Source organism: Oratosquilla oratoria, chromosome 1 (assembly GCF_046742065.1).
Source record: "Oratosquilla oratoria isolate Oo_2021 chromosome 1, ASM4674206v1, whole genome shotgun sequence".
Classification (NCBI taxonomy): domain Eukaryota; kingdom Metazoa; phylum Arthropoda; class Malacostraca; order Stomatopoda; family Squillidae; genus Oratosquilla; species Oratosquilla oratoria.
In genome coordinates, this window is record NC_134777.1 from 28941232 (window position 1) to 28957357 (window position 16126).

Here is a 16126-nt window from a genome sequence, read left to right on the forward strand (position 1 = left end):
GGAGGTAAACATGAGGGTATTAGGCAGTGGTTTGGATTTAGTGAGAGCGGAAGGAAGTGGGAGGTGAACCATTTGTTGCTTGTGGATGACCATCCATTTATAACAAAGTAGAAGGGTACATTGAAACAGTAAGTGGTGAAGTTTGGGGGGGAATGAGAGAGGAGAAAGCTAAAAGTAAAAGGGAGCAAAAGTAAGGAGATGAAATGTACAAAGGCTGAGGGTGGATGTGGGTTGAAGATAATTTAAAGGGTGAATGGCTGGAGAAAGCGGACAGCTTTATGTATTTAACCCCTTCACTCTGGGCCAAAATCTCGCGGGCAGCATTAGCTGCCAGACGTGCAATGTTGCGTCATAATACTCACTTTATAAAAAATAAAGTTACTGCTGTATTGCTCGTTCTCTTTCACGCTTGAATTTTGATAACCATAGAAAATATGATGAAGCCAGTTTACATAGTATGGGGGTCATGCAGGTACAACTACAATATATATAATCAAGACACCAACATCGGCATCCTCATGTACCCACTTGCTCCTCATGGCGCCTACGTAGGCGTCATCGTATCGAAGGGATTAAGGATGCATGTAGTAGGGAATGTAGTGTGGGTGGAGGTGAATTATAGTTTATGGGGAGCAAATGAATGTCTGGGGAGGAATGAAAAATCATTAGAAATAGATATCTAGGGATGAGCACAAAGAAAAAACTGTAAAAAGGAGTGATTGTGCCCAAGACATCATTTGGGTCAAAGACCTGCCTGGAATTTCAAGGAGACAGAAATGAAGAGCATAAATGTATTTGCAATGAAGTTTTTAAGAAGTGTGGTGTGTGATTCAAGACTGGATAATGGGAGAAATGTGGAGGTTAAGTGGAGAGTTGGGGGGGGTGACAAGGGAGGTGGCAAATTGCGTAAATCAAAGAATAATGAGATGGTTATGTCACATGGAAAGAATGAATGAAAGAAAATGTGGAGAAGAAAATTGAATGGAGGGAACATGAGGGAATGATCAAGAATGAGGTGGATGAACAAGGTGAAGGGGGGACTGGATACAAGAAGAATGTCTTTTGAACAAGGAACCAAGAGTCCTAAAGATAGGAGTGAATGGAGAGTGGTTTTAAATTTCTTGAGTGGATGGGGGTGGGACTCATCATATAATAAAGCAGTGGGAGTAAATCAGCTCTGGCTGTGTCTTGCTGCATTGCTTGTGACCTGCAGTTTGGTGGGAAGAAGGTTGACCTTTCGTCCATTAGATGTTATAATGGGAGAAGCAATGAAGAGATGTTTGCATGGGCATGGGATAAGTGTGTATTGGGTATATGCTTTGACTGTGCCACCCCCATTTTGAGAGGGAGGTAGCTAAAGTCAAAAGGCATAATTCCACTCCTACCCATCTCATCTCCACCCACTTCACCCCCACTCACCGCTCCTCCCTCCTTCCCTCCTTCTCATCTTGGCTCCTCCTGGATAACAGGTCATCCCTGCATCTCGCCTATCGCCCTGGGCCAGAAGCAGTGCAGCAAGACACTATAAATCTGTCAGTTGACTTGGATCTTTTAAATGAGACCAACAGCCACAAGAGATCTGAATGTAACCACTAGGTTTACCCACAGATTATTCTTTAGAGAGATTTAGTGGAGTTAGTGAATGTAGACAGCATAAGGTAACATGTTCAATGTTTTCTGTATAATGGAAGTGTATATTTTCCTTTTCAGCATTTTGAACACATAGGTCCCATATATTCTGTATTAATTGCTAAACAAAGAGGCCTTTCAAGGGGTTATGGGTTTGTACAATTTATGAAGAGAAAGGATACTCAAAAGGCTCTGAAGGATATGCAAGAATCAGTGTTGGAAGAACACACCTTACAGCTTAGGCTATCAGAAAAAACTCTATCGTAAGTATTGTTTCTGTTTTCTCTGTTTTTTCTTTTTTCTTTCTTTTTTTCTTTCTTTCTTTCAGTATTCTTTAAACATATTTCAAGGGTATTTAACTTGTTCCTACCCAGTGCCCCATTTCCCATATCCCTGAACCATTGATTTATTTGTAAGTGAAAGCTTTCTCTCTCTCTTTCTCTTTTGTTCTCTCACAATCTTTCATGTTGTCTCTCATTTTCTTTAGCACTCTCTCTTTCTCTTTCTCCCTTGTAAACATACAAGTGACCTACATTGATACAGCAAGCACTATATATAATGAATCAAATACGGTTAAGGTGTACTGAAAAAATATGTGTATTTGTGAACCCATGAAAATGGAAGTAGCAAATGTTGGGGGTTTGGTGTATATATATTCTTTTTTTCTTTTATTAACAACTATATATTTGTATGATTCTCAGAACCAAAATCAAGAGTGCACGTAAAATGCATGATGCTGGGAAGCAAACCTCCAAACTTTTGGTGAAGAATGTGCCATTCCAAGCAACATTAAAAGAAATTCGACAGTTATTCAGGTAAGTCATTCCTTGTTTGGTTCTAGTCTCAAGGTGTAACCTCGCTCCAACATTTGATCAATATGTCTGTTGTGGCTGTACCATACCATTAGGCAAGGGTGCACCCATAAATAGAATTCATGGGTCTATAATTGTGAAATTGTGACTTGTGTTTCATACCCATCTATCTATATACCAAGGGCCTCTTTCCCCTTGTAAAGTCTAAGTCAAAATGTTTGGCATGAGAGGGACTGCCAGACATTTTGTTATTTTTTGGTTACAACCCTCTAGTACATACATACTTATACCAAAGGCTTTTTCCCCTTCATACGGGGGGTAGCCAAAAAGAAAAAGGCATAGAAACCACTCCCACCCATTCCATTTCCTATATATTCCACTCCCCTCTTCCCTCCTCCCTCCCTCTTATCTTGGCACCTCCTGGATGACGGGTCATCCCTGCATCCTGTCCACTGCCCTGGGTCAGAAGCAGTGTCGCAAGACACAGCACATCCACAGCAAGGCTGCTTCATAAATACGGCGACCCCCCTCTCCATCCCCTCATGCAGAAAAAGAGAAGACGGGGAGATCCCTTCATTCCAAATCTGCCAAATTACTTGACACATGAGCTGTGGCTACATGAACACGTCAACTTCACAATGTCTGAATAAAACCACCTAATAGAAGTGGAAAACATCTAAAAATTACTGTCCAGTAATGTCGTTACACATTAGTAATTGCACTAAAAACCCACTATTATTTGGATTTAAGAAAAGAAGGAAATAACGAATTTCCGTATATTTCGATCACTTGCTGTGATCGAAATATAAGGAAATTCGTTATTTCCTTCTTTTCTTAAATCCAAATAATAGTGGGTTTTTAGTGCATCTAAAAATTAATTCTACCGTCTACAGGTCAAAGTTGAGAGATGAATTTAGTCTGTGTACAAAGGGGGCAGTTTGTGGTGATTGTGTGGTGATGGGTAAAGTTAAAGAGCTGACAAGTAAACAGCTTGCTGCTGTTACCTCACTCTGTAAGTCAGGAAAGTCTAATAAAGAAACAGCATCTATAACTGACATTTCAATATGCAGTGTACAGCGGTGGACAAAGAAATTCCGTGACTGTGGAAATACCGACCCACCACTACAGAAATAGTCAAAAGGGAGACCATTTAAAATTACTCCACATACTTTAAAGATGCTCAGGAGGTAGATGGATAGTAAACTATGTATAACAGCACCAGAATTAAAGGAAAAGAACCCTGTGTTTCTGGCTCATGTGTCTGTAAGAACAGTGCAGCACCATCTCCACAATGACCTGAAGTTCTTGCACCACACTGCTTGTAAGAAACTTATTGTCACCCTTAAACAGAGGAAAAGTAGGGTTGCTTTGTGCAAAAAATATCTGCAGTGGGATAAGGAGAAGTGGCTATGGGTGTTATGGAGTGATGAGGCTGTATTCAGTGTCACTGGGAACCGAGGTGGTAAAGCATATCAGCAGCCAGAACACAAAATTCATTCAAGGGACTGTTAACTATCCAGATAAATTAATGGTCTGGGGTGCTTTTGGTTACCACGGTGTGGGGAAATTTGTGATCTTACCGAGGAATGTTTTGATGAATGCAGACCGATACTTGGAACTACTGAATGAACATTTGGAAGATTGTTTTGAGATGTACCAAACAAACCTGTTCATGCAGGACGGTCCTTTGTTTGTGCCATTAATTAATTTCCTTCTGCTAGATCCAATATGTTACATTTCTTTGTATTGAAATTCTTTTTCCACTCCTTGTTCCATTCACAAGCATTATCTAGGTCTTCCAGTAGGAGTTTGCAGTCTTCACTTTTCAATTCTTTTGTGATTGCATCATCAGCAAATAACTTTGAATAGGTTTCTGTTCCATTCCTCATTATTTATATACAATAGGAACATAACATGTGCCAGAACTGAACCCTGGGGTCCTCCACTAGTTGTTCCTCTATAGTCCAACTTTTCATTTCTCACTACTGTTTTTGTCTTGCGACACTGCTTCTGACCCAGGGCAGTGGACAAGGTGCAGGGATGACCCGTCATTCAGGAGGTGCTAAGATAAGAGGGAGGCTGGAGGGGTGTGGAGTGTATTCAGGGATGGAATGGGTGGGAATGATTTTATGCCTTTTTCTTTTTGGCTACCCCCCTTGTAAGGGGAAAAAAGCCTTGGTACATGTATGTATGTACTACTGTTTTTTCCAATGGAGGAGACTGGCCATTTTGTTTTACAATAGGTATACGTGTTTGTATGTGTTTTATTATGCATGTCTGGAGTATGCTTTGATGATTTTTGGTTGAGGCTTCCATTCTCTTATTTCTGAGCCATTGCTCTAATTAGTTCAAGTAGGCTTGGTTGTTTTTGGATGGATTTTATTATTATTATTATAAGAAATGAAACTAGTGATTTATCATGTATTTTCCAAGAAAATAAAAGATTTATGCTCTTTTCAGGACTTTTGGGGAGTTGAAATCCGTCCGCCTACCTGGCAAAATAGGAAGCACAGAGCATAGAGGTTTTGGCTTTGTTGAATTTATCACAAAGGAAGATGCAAAAGTAAGTAACATGACCACTGAAGATTAATCTATAATTGGCCTGTGTAGTGTTTATAATATTTAACAGTGCATCAGATGTATTCCTCTCTTAAAAAATATTGTCCAATAAGATCACCAGGCATGTTGTGTGAGGTTGCAACCTCCCATGACTGACTCCTCTTAGCCACTACCAATAGTACACTTCTTCCTCTTCTTCATATAATTCCTCTTCTTTTCTTCTTCTTCTTCTTCTTTTTTGTCTTTGTCTTCTACACTTGATGGGAACAACAATGGGTATCTGCAAGTAGTGGTTCTGCAAGACAGAGAGAACAAATTATCTCCCTACCATCTTTCACATTTAGTCTCCAGATCAGACCAAGATACCCTTCTATCAATTTCAGAAGTTTTTATGTGGGCTTGTGTTAGGTTTACAAATGTACAGAGTATTTTCAGGTGAAGGTAGGGTTTCACCAGGGCTGTGTAATGAGTGCAGAGTAACACAAAACAACCAAATATCTGGGCTTAAAAGACTGTACAATGGAGTACCCCATGAAGCAGCACTCTCATCTGTACTAATTTTCACACTTGATCTCTCAACACCAATTTATATATCTATATAGCACATTCTGAAGCTCTTTGATACTTATGGCAACTTCTCTTGCTCAGCAGATATATATATATATATATATATATATATATATATATATATATATATATATATATATTATATATATATATATATATATATATATATATATATATATATATACACATATACATATACCAAGGGCTTTTCCCCCTTACAAGGGAAGTAGCCAAAGTCAAAGGCATAAATCCACTCCCTCCCATTTCATCCCCACATACTCCACTCCCATTTACCACCCCTTCCTCACACTTATCTTGATTCTTGAATGATGGGTCATCTGTGCATCTCACCCACTGCCCTGGGTCAGAAGCAGTGCAGCAAGACAGCATATCCACAGCAAAGCTGCTTCATTTAATCAACGACCTCCCCTCTCCATCCTCTCATACAGAAAAAGAGAAGATGAGGAGAAGTCTCTTCGGGCTGCATCAAAATATCATTCACACATAGTCCCAACCCCTCCCCCCATCCCCCACCCACTCCCTTCTATACATTGCAGCATCATCCATACACAACCATTCACCTCTCACTCTTATCTTCATCCTTCCTCAGCAGACATTCCCCTCTTTCCCAATGCCCCTTTTGCCCCATCCATCCATCTCATCCTTGGTTGCCCCCTCATGTTCACTCCTTCCACCTCTGCCTTCCACACCTCTTTTACTAATTTTCTTCACTCATTCTTTCTATGTATCCAAACCATCCCAGTGCTCTTTCATCAACCCTATTTCCCAACTCCCTTTCCATCTGCGTAGAGCATCAATTCAGATAGGCCCCACCACAGAACACTTCTTATAACATTGGACATTAGTAAAGCTTTTGATGCTATCCCCCGCCACAACCTAACAAATAAAATATATAACACAGACATGCACAATAACACCAAAAGATGGCTGGCCAATTATCTGGCAGGCAGGAATGCTCATGTGTCATATAATGGCCAATCATCGCACATCAGAAACATTAAGAACGGAGTACCACAGGGCTCGGTTCTATCCCCCACATTATTTAATCTATACATGCATGACTTACCCACGCCAGACACCTCAGAAATACAAATCTCTTCCTACGCAGACGACATAACAATCACATGCACACATCGTAACACAGACAAAGCTGCAGAAATAATCTAGCCTTACCTTGACACACTCAACACATGGTTCATCACAAACAGACTCAAAATAGCTCCAACCAAATCTACAGCAACACTTCTCACCAACTGGACAAAAGAACACAAATACATACCTCATCTCTACATCAACAACACTCTAATACCACACACAAACACACCGAAAATTCTTGGTGTAACATACGATACATCCATGTCTTTCAAACAACACCTCACAAACATAAAAAACAAATGCACACCTAGACTTAACGCACTTAAATCAATCACTGGAACAACATTTGGACAAAACAAAGAAACTAATATAACAATATACAAACAATGCATACGCTCAGTGATGAATTATGCGAGTCCTGCATGGGCTCCTAATCTCAGTGAGACACACCACAACACCCTTCAAATCATACAAAACAAAGCCCTAAAAACAATTACAGGCTGCACAAATACATCACCTACAGACCATTTACACCATGAAACAAAAGTCCTCAAAGTCAAGGACCACCTCGACATGAGAGGCACACAAACACTTGCTGCAGCCACCACAAACACATCACACCCGCTACACTACATAGCAGAACACCCACACACACCAAGAAACATTAAAACTACACCCAAAGACCTTTATTACACACAGATACTCTCTTCTCTTCCTCCACAACCACCAAATACCAGCCTCCGGAAACATATTCATAATCATATCACTCACCGCTCCATTAACACACTGAAAGACAACACACTGCTGCATGCCAGACCCCCTGATATCCACCCTTCTGAATCTTCTCTCCCACGTAGGGACAGAGTCCACTTGGCCAGACTGCGATGCGGTCACCACCCAGCACTTCTAAGCTACCAGAAGAGGCTGGACGACCGTGTTGTGAACAGCTGCCCAGGATGTAACACTTCACCCCATACCATACAACACATAATGGAAGACTGCATTATACACAATCATGCACGCAAACAATACAACATACACTCTATAAAGGATTTGTGGGAAAACCCAGTTTCGGCTGTGGCCTTCCTTGGGGAGACGGGACTGCTCGGACAGACAGTCTAGGGAACGACAACAACAACAACAACAACTCCCTTTCCACCCTTGCTCTCCTCCTTTCTCTTCATTTCTCACTCTATCCAACCTAGTAACCCCCTACCATACTTCTCAGGCATTTAATCTCAAACACATTTAAACTCTTCCTCTCTTAAGTTCCATATTTCTGCCCTATACAGTGCTGTTGGCACAATTACCCTTTCATACAACCTCCTCTTAGCATCCATTCCCAAATGACTCTCATTACACTTTTTAATCCCCCATGGCATTTACTTGCTTCTCTCACTCTACATTCTACATCCACCTCCACTCCTCCCTTTCACACCAAATTTGCCTCCAAGTATCTAAAGCCATCCACTTCCTCCAGTCTCTCTCCCTTTATACTTACTTTCAATTTGCTGCCATCCTCTCTCCTTGTACATCTCATCACCTTACTTTTACATACATACATATACCAAAGGCTTTTTCCCCCTTACAAGGGAGATAGCCAAAAAACAAAGGCATAAAAACCATTCCCACCCATTCCATCCCTAAATACACTCCACTCCCCTCCACCCTCTACCCTCCCTCCTATCTTGGCACCTCCTGGATGACTGGTCATCCCTGCATCTTGTCCACTGCCCTGGGTCAGAAGCAGTGTCACAAGACACAGCACATCCACAGCAAGGCCAATTCATTAAAACAATGACCCCCCCCCCCTCTCTCTGTCCCCGCATGCAGAAAAGGAGAAGACGGGGAGATAGCCCTTCAGGCTGCGTAAATTTTTTTTCACATATACTACCTCACCCCCCATCCCCCCACCCATTCCACCTCATGCATCATCCATATACAACCACTTTCCATCCCCTATCTTCTGTCCTCTCCCGTCCTTCCTCATCAGACATTCCCCTCTTCCCCAAAGCTTTCACCCCATCCATCCATTTCATCCTAGGTCGCCCCCTCATGTTCACTCCCTCCACATCTGCCTTCCATACCTCTTTTACTAGTCTATCTTCACTCATTCTTTCCAATACTCTTTCATCCACTCTATCTCTCAACTCCCTTACCACCCCCGTTCTCCTCCTCACCTCCTCATTTCTCACTCTATCCAACCTATTAATCCCCATCATACTTCTCAGACACTTCATCTCAAACATATTCAAACTCCTTCTCTCTTCCTCCCTTGTGTTCCATGTTTCTGCCCCATACAGTGCTGTTGGCACAATCACTCCTTCATACAATCTCCTCTTAGCATCCATTCCCAAATGTCTATTTCTCATTACACTTTTTAATCCACCAAGGCATTTACTCACTTCTCTCAATCTACATTCTACCTCCACCTCCCCTCCACCCTTTCCTGCCGCATTTGCACCCAAGTATCTAAAACTATCCACTTCCTCCAGTCGCTTTCCCTTAATGCTCACTTCCAGTCTGCTGCCACTTTCACCCCTTGTACATCTCATCACCTTACATTTACCCACATTTATTCTCAACTTTCTTCTTTCACACACTCTCCCAAACTCTGTCACCAACTTCCTCAATCCCTCCTCTGATCCTGCTACAAGTACAATGTCGTCCGCAAACAACAGCTGACTCACCTCCCACATTTCTCCATTTTCTTTAACCATCTCCAATCTCTGACCCACCACCCTTGCATTTACCTCATGCACCACCCCATCCATGTATAAGTTGAACAGCCAGGGCAACATAACACATCCCTGACAAAGTCCCACCCCTACCCTGAACCACTCACTCTCCATTTCTAATCCTGACACATGCTCTACTACATACATACATACATATACCAAGGCTTTTTCCCCCTTCCAAGGGAGGTAGCCAAAAAGGGGAAGGCATAAGAACACTCCCACCCATTTCATCCCTAAATACCCTCCACACCCCTCCCACCCTTCCTCTCATCTGAGCACCTCCTGGATGACGGGTCATCCCTGCACCCTGCCCACCGCCCTGGGTCAGAAGCAGTGTCGCAAGACACAGTACATCCACAGCAAGGCCGCTTCATTTAATCGGCGACCCCCCCTCTCCGTCCCCCTTTGCATATAAGGCGAGGACGGGGAGAAATCCCTTCAGGCTGCGTCAAAATTTACTCACACATACTACCCCACCCCCCACCCCCCGCCCATTCCTCCTCATGCAGTCACAACATCATCCATATACAACCATTCTCCACTCACCTCTGTCTTCCGTCCTCTCCCTTCCTTCCTCAACAGACATTTCCCTCTTCCCCAAAGCCCCCTTCACCCCATCCATCCACCTCATCCTAGGACGTCCCCTCATGCTCACTCCCTCCACATCTGCCTTCCATACCTCTTTTACTAGTCTTTCTTCACTCATTCTTTCCATGTGTCCAAACCATCCTAATATTCTTTCATCAACCCTATCTCCCAAATCCTTTTTTACCCCTGTTCTCCTCCTCACCTCCTCATTTCTCACTCTATCCAGCCTAGTAACCCCCACCATACTTCTCAGACACCTCATCTCAAACACATTCAAACTCCTTCTCTCTTCTTCTCTTATGTTCCACGTTTCTGCCCCATACAGTGCTGTTGGCACAATCACTCCTTCATACAGTCTCCTCTTCGCATCCATTCCCAAATGTCTATTCCTCATTACACTCTTTAAACCACCAAGGCATTTACTCGCTTCTCTCAATCTACATTCTACCTCCACCTTCACTCCACCTTTTCCTGCTACACTTGCACCCAAGTATCTAAAACTATCCACTTCCTCCAGTCGCTCTCCCTTAATGTTCACTTCCAGTCTACTGCCACTTTCACCCCTTGTACATCTCATCACCTTACTTTTACCCACATTTATCTTTAGCTTTCTTCTATCACATACTCTCCCAAACTCTGCCACCAGCTTCCTCAATCCCTCCTCTGACCCTGCCACAAGCGCAGTGTCGTCCGCAAACAACAGCTGGCTCACCTCCCACTTTTCTCCATTTTCTTTAACCATCTCCAATCCCTGACTCACTACCCTAGCATTCACCTCTCGCACCACTCCATCCATGTATAAGTTGAACAGCCAGGGCGACATAACGCATCCTTGACGAAGTCCCACCTTTACTTCAAACCACTCGCTCTCTCCATTTCTAATCCTAACACATGCTCTACTCTCATAAAAACTCTTGACAGCTCCCAAAAGCTTTCCTCCTATCCCATAAATCTGCATAACCTCCCACAGTGCCTTTCTGTCTACCCTATCATAAGCTTTTTCCAGATCCATAAAAGCCCAAAAAACATCCTTCCCCTTTCCTACAGCTTTCTCACATATCTGTCTTACCACAAAGATCTGATCTACACAACCTCTACCCGTCCTAAATCCACACTGTTCCTCACCAATTACTCCTTCTGTTCCTCTCCTAATCCTGCTCTACTACTCTTGTAAAAACTCTTGACAGCTCCTAGAAGCTTTCTTCCTATCCCATGTATCTGCAAAACCTCCCACAGTACCCTCCTGTCCACTCTGTCATAAGCCTTTTCCAGATCCATAAAAGCCCAAAAAATATCATTACCTTTTCCTATAACTTTCTCACATATCTATCTTATTTTGTAACCAATCTGTGAAAGTTCACTTCTTCTTTTCTACAACCTTCTTTGTTTCCTCATCCCACCATTCACTACCCTTCCTTGTATTTCCTCCCATCCTTCTTGTTCCACACACCATCTTTGTACACTTTGTGACTCCCTTCTTGAACCATCCCCATTCCTCCTCCACTCCTAGCTCTACTCTATCCTTCACTCCCTCCCACTCCTCTCTCATCTTCTTCTTGTACTCCTTACTTTTACCCACATTTATCTTTAAATTCCTTCTTTTACACACTTTCCCAAACTCTGTCACTAACTTCCTTAATCCCTCCTCAGATCCTGCTACAAGTGCAGTGTCGTCAGCAAACAGCAACTGGCTTATCTCCCATTTTTCTCCATTTTCTTTAACCATTTCCAAGCCCATTACCCTTGCATTTACCTATTGCACCATCCCATCTATGTATAAATTGAATAGCCAAGGCAGCATGACACATCCTCGGCGAAGTCCCACTTTTACCTCAAACCACTCACTCTCTCCATTTCTGATTCTAACACAGGCTCTACTAATCTCGTAAAAACTCTTGACTGCTCTTAACAGATATATATATATATATATATATATATATATATATATATATATATATATATATATATATATATATATATATATATATATATATAATTGTGAAACTAAATATAATGTTTTGGTTTGAATTTCTAGAAAGCCTTTGATGCCCTTGGAGGAAGTACGCATCTCTATGGACGGCGGTTGGTTCTGGAATGGGCCAAGGAGGAGGAAACTGTGGAGGAATTGCGTAGAAAGACAGCTGAACATTTCTTAGCATCAGGTTTGTGTTTGTAGTTCACTGCTGTTTGAACCAATCATTCTCAAACCATAGTTTTTGTGACCTTGTATCTTTGTCCTTCATCCATGTGTCTTTGCTCTTTTGTCTTTGTCCTTTCATTTAAGAAAGGACAAAGACACAAGGTCACATGATGGTCTTGGGAATAAAATTGATTCTCTGGATTATGAAATCGTTTAAGTTTCTGTTTTTAGTTTTGACATGTTTTAGTTTTTGACATTAGATTTGTAACAGTCATCAGTCAGTTACATGATACTCACACAAGCATTTCAAACAACCAAAAACACAAAAATTTTGTATTAAATATTACAAGGAGTAAATTTTTTATAGTACTGTAATAGTTTGAGTAGATTCTTGCTGATTAATTGTAATTCTCCCCATCTATAGATAGATAGAATTATAAGGAGAAAAAATTAATGCTGTAATGGATTTAAGCAGATTCTTGGTGACTAATACTGTTATTACAATGTTGATTACTAAAAGCACAATTTTGAAAATGATAATTAAACATGGCTTGTACTCTTACAGGACCTCCAAAGAAAAAGTCCAAGATTGATGTTTCTATGCAAGAAGATGTGGAGGCCTCTTAGGGCCTGTTGTAAATTGAAATTTAAATATTTCATAGATTTTGGACATTAAAAGATTTATAGTTGTTCCTATTGTTTTCCTCTGAAACACGTCTAATATCAACAAGGTGTGATCACCTGTAACAATGCTGTCATCTGAGAGAAGTCAGAGGCCCAAAAGATAACCTAGAGATCACAAGACGACAACCTCAGGATGAAAGATACTCCCCCACCTCCACCCTGACCAGGTCCAGAAATTCACTTCATTGTCATTGCCATCCAACCTTTCACACTCTCTCTCTCTCTCTCTCTCTCTCTCTCTCTCTCTCTCTCTCTCTCTCTCTCTCTCTCTCTCTCTCTCTCTCTCTCTCTCTCTCTCTCTCTCTCTCTCTCTCTCTCTCTCTCTCTCTCTCTCTCTCCCCATCTCTCACATACACACACACACACAAGAACAATTTAGATACTGCAAGATACAGAGGTGGGACACCACGAGCATAGCTCCCCTTCCCATGAGATGCAACTAGGTAAATAGACTCTGTCTCAGTTGGTCTCTCTGTATATCTCTCTCTCAGCCTGTCTTTCTCTGTCTGTCTCTCTCTCTGTCCATCTCTCTCTCTCTGCCCATCTCTCTCTCCATCTGTCTCTGTATCTCTCTCCCTCCCTCCTCTCCCTCTCTCTCACTCTCTCTCACTCTCACTCTCTTCACACACACACAAGAAATGGTGAAACTATGTCATGGAAATATAGAATACACAAAAAATTTAGAAATGGCTGAAGTCATGAACAATTACTTCAAATCGGTTTTCACAAGAGAAAATTTACAGCATTGAGATGAAGGGCGTGAAGTGGGATCCCACCCCATGAGGGAAATGATAATAATAACAAAAAGAAATAGTGGATCATTTAATAAATCTTGATGTCAGGAAATCACATGGCCTAGGTGGAATTGCAAATTGGATACTAAAAGAACATAAAGAAGAACTAATGGACAAAATATATAAGTTGTTCACTCAAAGAAAGAAAAATACCAAAGGACTGGAAAAATGCCAATATTGTACCAATATATAAAAGAGGAAACAAGGAAGACCCAAAATGTGTGAAAAAGTTGTTAAGAACAGATGGATAAAACATCTGGAAGAAAATAATATACTAAACCTGAGACAGTTTGGATTTAGACAGGGAAGATCATGTGCCACAAATTTGATTTGTTTCTACTGAAGACTAATAGACCACAAGAAAGGGACAGATGGGTTAGTTGTGCTTATATAAAACCTTCAACAAAGTACCACATAAAAAATTATTAAGAAAACTGGAAACCATAGGAGGAATACAAGGTAAATTGCTGAACTGGATGGAGGATTTCTTCCATGGAAGGAAAATAATGGTAGTGTTCAAAGAAAAGCTCAACATGGGAAGAGATGAATGACATGGATGAAGATGTGCAATGTTACATGAGCTTTGCAGATGACACAAAATTGCTGAGGAAAGTGAATACTGAAAAGGATTATAAATCACTGCAGAGAGATCTGAACAAGATTTGGAAATGGAGTCAGAAGAGGTAAATGGACTTCAACATTAAGAAATGTAGTATAATGGAATTTGGAAAAAGTAAAAAAAAAAAAAAAAAAAGATCTGGACAATATAAAATCGGTGCAAAGGAAGTAAAGAAAGTGGGATCTGAAAAAAGACCTGGGAGTAATCCTCACAAATGACATGTTCCTGATAAACAGATGAACAAAATTGTCGGAGAATCCTATAACATGCTAAGATCAATAAAGGTGTCTTTAACCTACTTAGACGAAGACTCTCACACACACACAAAATCAATACCCCTGAACCTGCTCTCCCATGGAGTTAGGGATCTTTTCACTGCTATGAATCCTGTTTCAAGATCTTGCAACCTTCTCCATCCTATCTCCTACCTAAGAAGGAAGCAAAATTTTGAAATAGTACAGTCAAACCTCGGTTCTCGAATGTCTCTGAACTAGAACAAATAGGTTTTTGAATGAAAAATTCAGGCTGGAAATACCTCTGTTTTTGAACAAATTTTTGGTTCTTGAATGACGCTAACATGTGGCTGCTGACGAAACGTAAACTGTTCTATGTTGACCAGTGAGCTGAATAGTTGCGCTGTGTTTTCGTTATCTTATTGCATTCAGCATTTATTTTTCCTACACTAGCCCTCAATCATGGCTCTAAAGAAAGCAAAAAGTGATACTGGTCAAGGAAAAAGAAAAGTGAGAAAAGCAATCGAAGTGAAGAAAGAAATTATCACAAAACACAAAAATGGCATTTGTGTATCTGATCTTGCTGTGCAGTACGGTATAGCAAAGTATACAATTTGCACTATTCTCAAGAATAAAGAAGTGCTAAAGTCGGCTGATGTTGCAAAAAGAGTGACTGCAAATACTTGAGGAAATGGAAAAGTTGTTGCTTGTTTATAAAAATGAGAAACAGCAGGTGATAGTATCTCTGAAGCATTTGTATGTGAGAAAGCATTAGCAATTTACGATGATCTAGTAAAGGAAAGCCCTAGTACAAGTGCTGATTATTTTGTAATTAAAGCAAGTCGAGGATGGTTTGAAAAATTGAAGAACATCGCAGCCAAAAGGGTAAAGTACATACATGTTGCTTTGTCATTAAATTTACTTAGTTATGTTTTTCATTTGATTTACACTTTTATGATTTATTTATTATGTGATATATAAAGTAATTAGGTAAATAAGCATTCATCTGGTGCTTGGGAATGAATTATTCTCTTACATTATTTGTAATGGGAAAATATGATTTGGTTTTCAAACAATTCAGTTTTAGAACAGATTTTTGGAACAAATTATGTTTGAAAACCAAGATTTGACTGTATTTGAAAGGAACTTGAAGGGAAACCAACTGCTACCTCATCATTTCCACATGGTGCCACTAGGTTATGTCAAGACTGAGACCAACAATATATTCAGGTACTGTTCCACTATATAATGATAACTAAGTACTTATAGGAGGTGCTAAGATGGGAGGGAGGGTGGAGGGGTGTGGAGTGTTTTCGGGGATGAAATGGGTGGGAATGTTTTTGTGCCTTGTCCTTTTTGGCTACCCCCCCTGGTAAGGGGGAAAAAAGCCTTGGTATATGTATGTATGTAAGTACTTATAATCAATCAATCAATCCATTGCCCCTGGTTTCTTTTGCAGAAGACCCACAGGCTCCAGGAAACCAACAACAGTCCCCAGGCAGGACCATAAGTCACTTAGGGAAGAGATCTTGTATTCACCTTGGTCTTTGTATTCACCTTGGTCTTTGGATCATGTGTTGGACTCATGATCGACAGCTATTTCCCTCCTGGAAGAGAGCTCAGAGCTTGTATGACCGATCTATGGGT

The 16126-nt window shown here is 40.9% G+C and overlaps 1 protein-coding gene across 1 annotated transcript in view; it reads left to right on the forward strand.

Annotated features, from left to right (window-relative positions):
• Positions 1-12839, forward strand: part of LOC143032482 (putative RNA-binding protein 19) — a 52909-nt gene extending 40070 nt beyond the window's left edge. Inside the window, exons 13-17 of the mRNA XM_076197336.1 lie at positions 1711-1892; positions 2331-2444; positions 4902-5004; positions 12045-12171; positions 12715-12839. Coding sequence (XP_076053451.1) covers positions 1711-1892; positions 2331-2444; positions 4902-5004; positions 12045-12171; positions 12715-12776 — 588 coding nt within the window. The 3' untranslated portion in view covers positions 12777-12839. The remainder of the gene's footprint in view (positions 1-1710; positions 1893-2330; positions 2445-4901; positions 5005-12044; positions 12172-12714) is intronic.
• The last annotated feature ends 3287 nt before the right edge of the window (positions 12840-16126 follow it).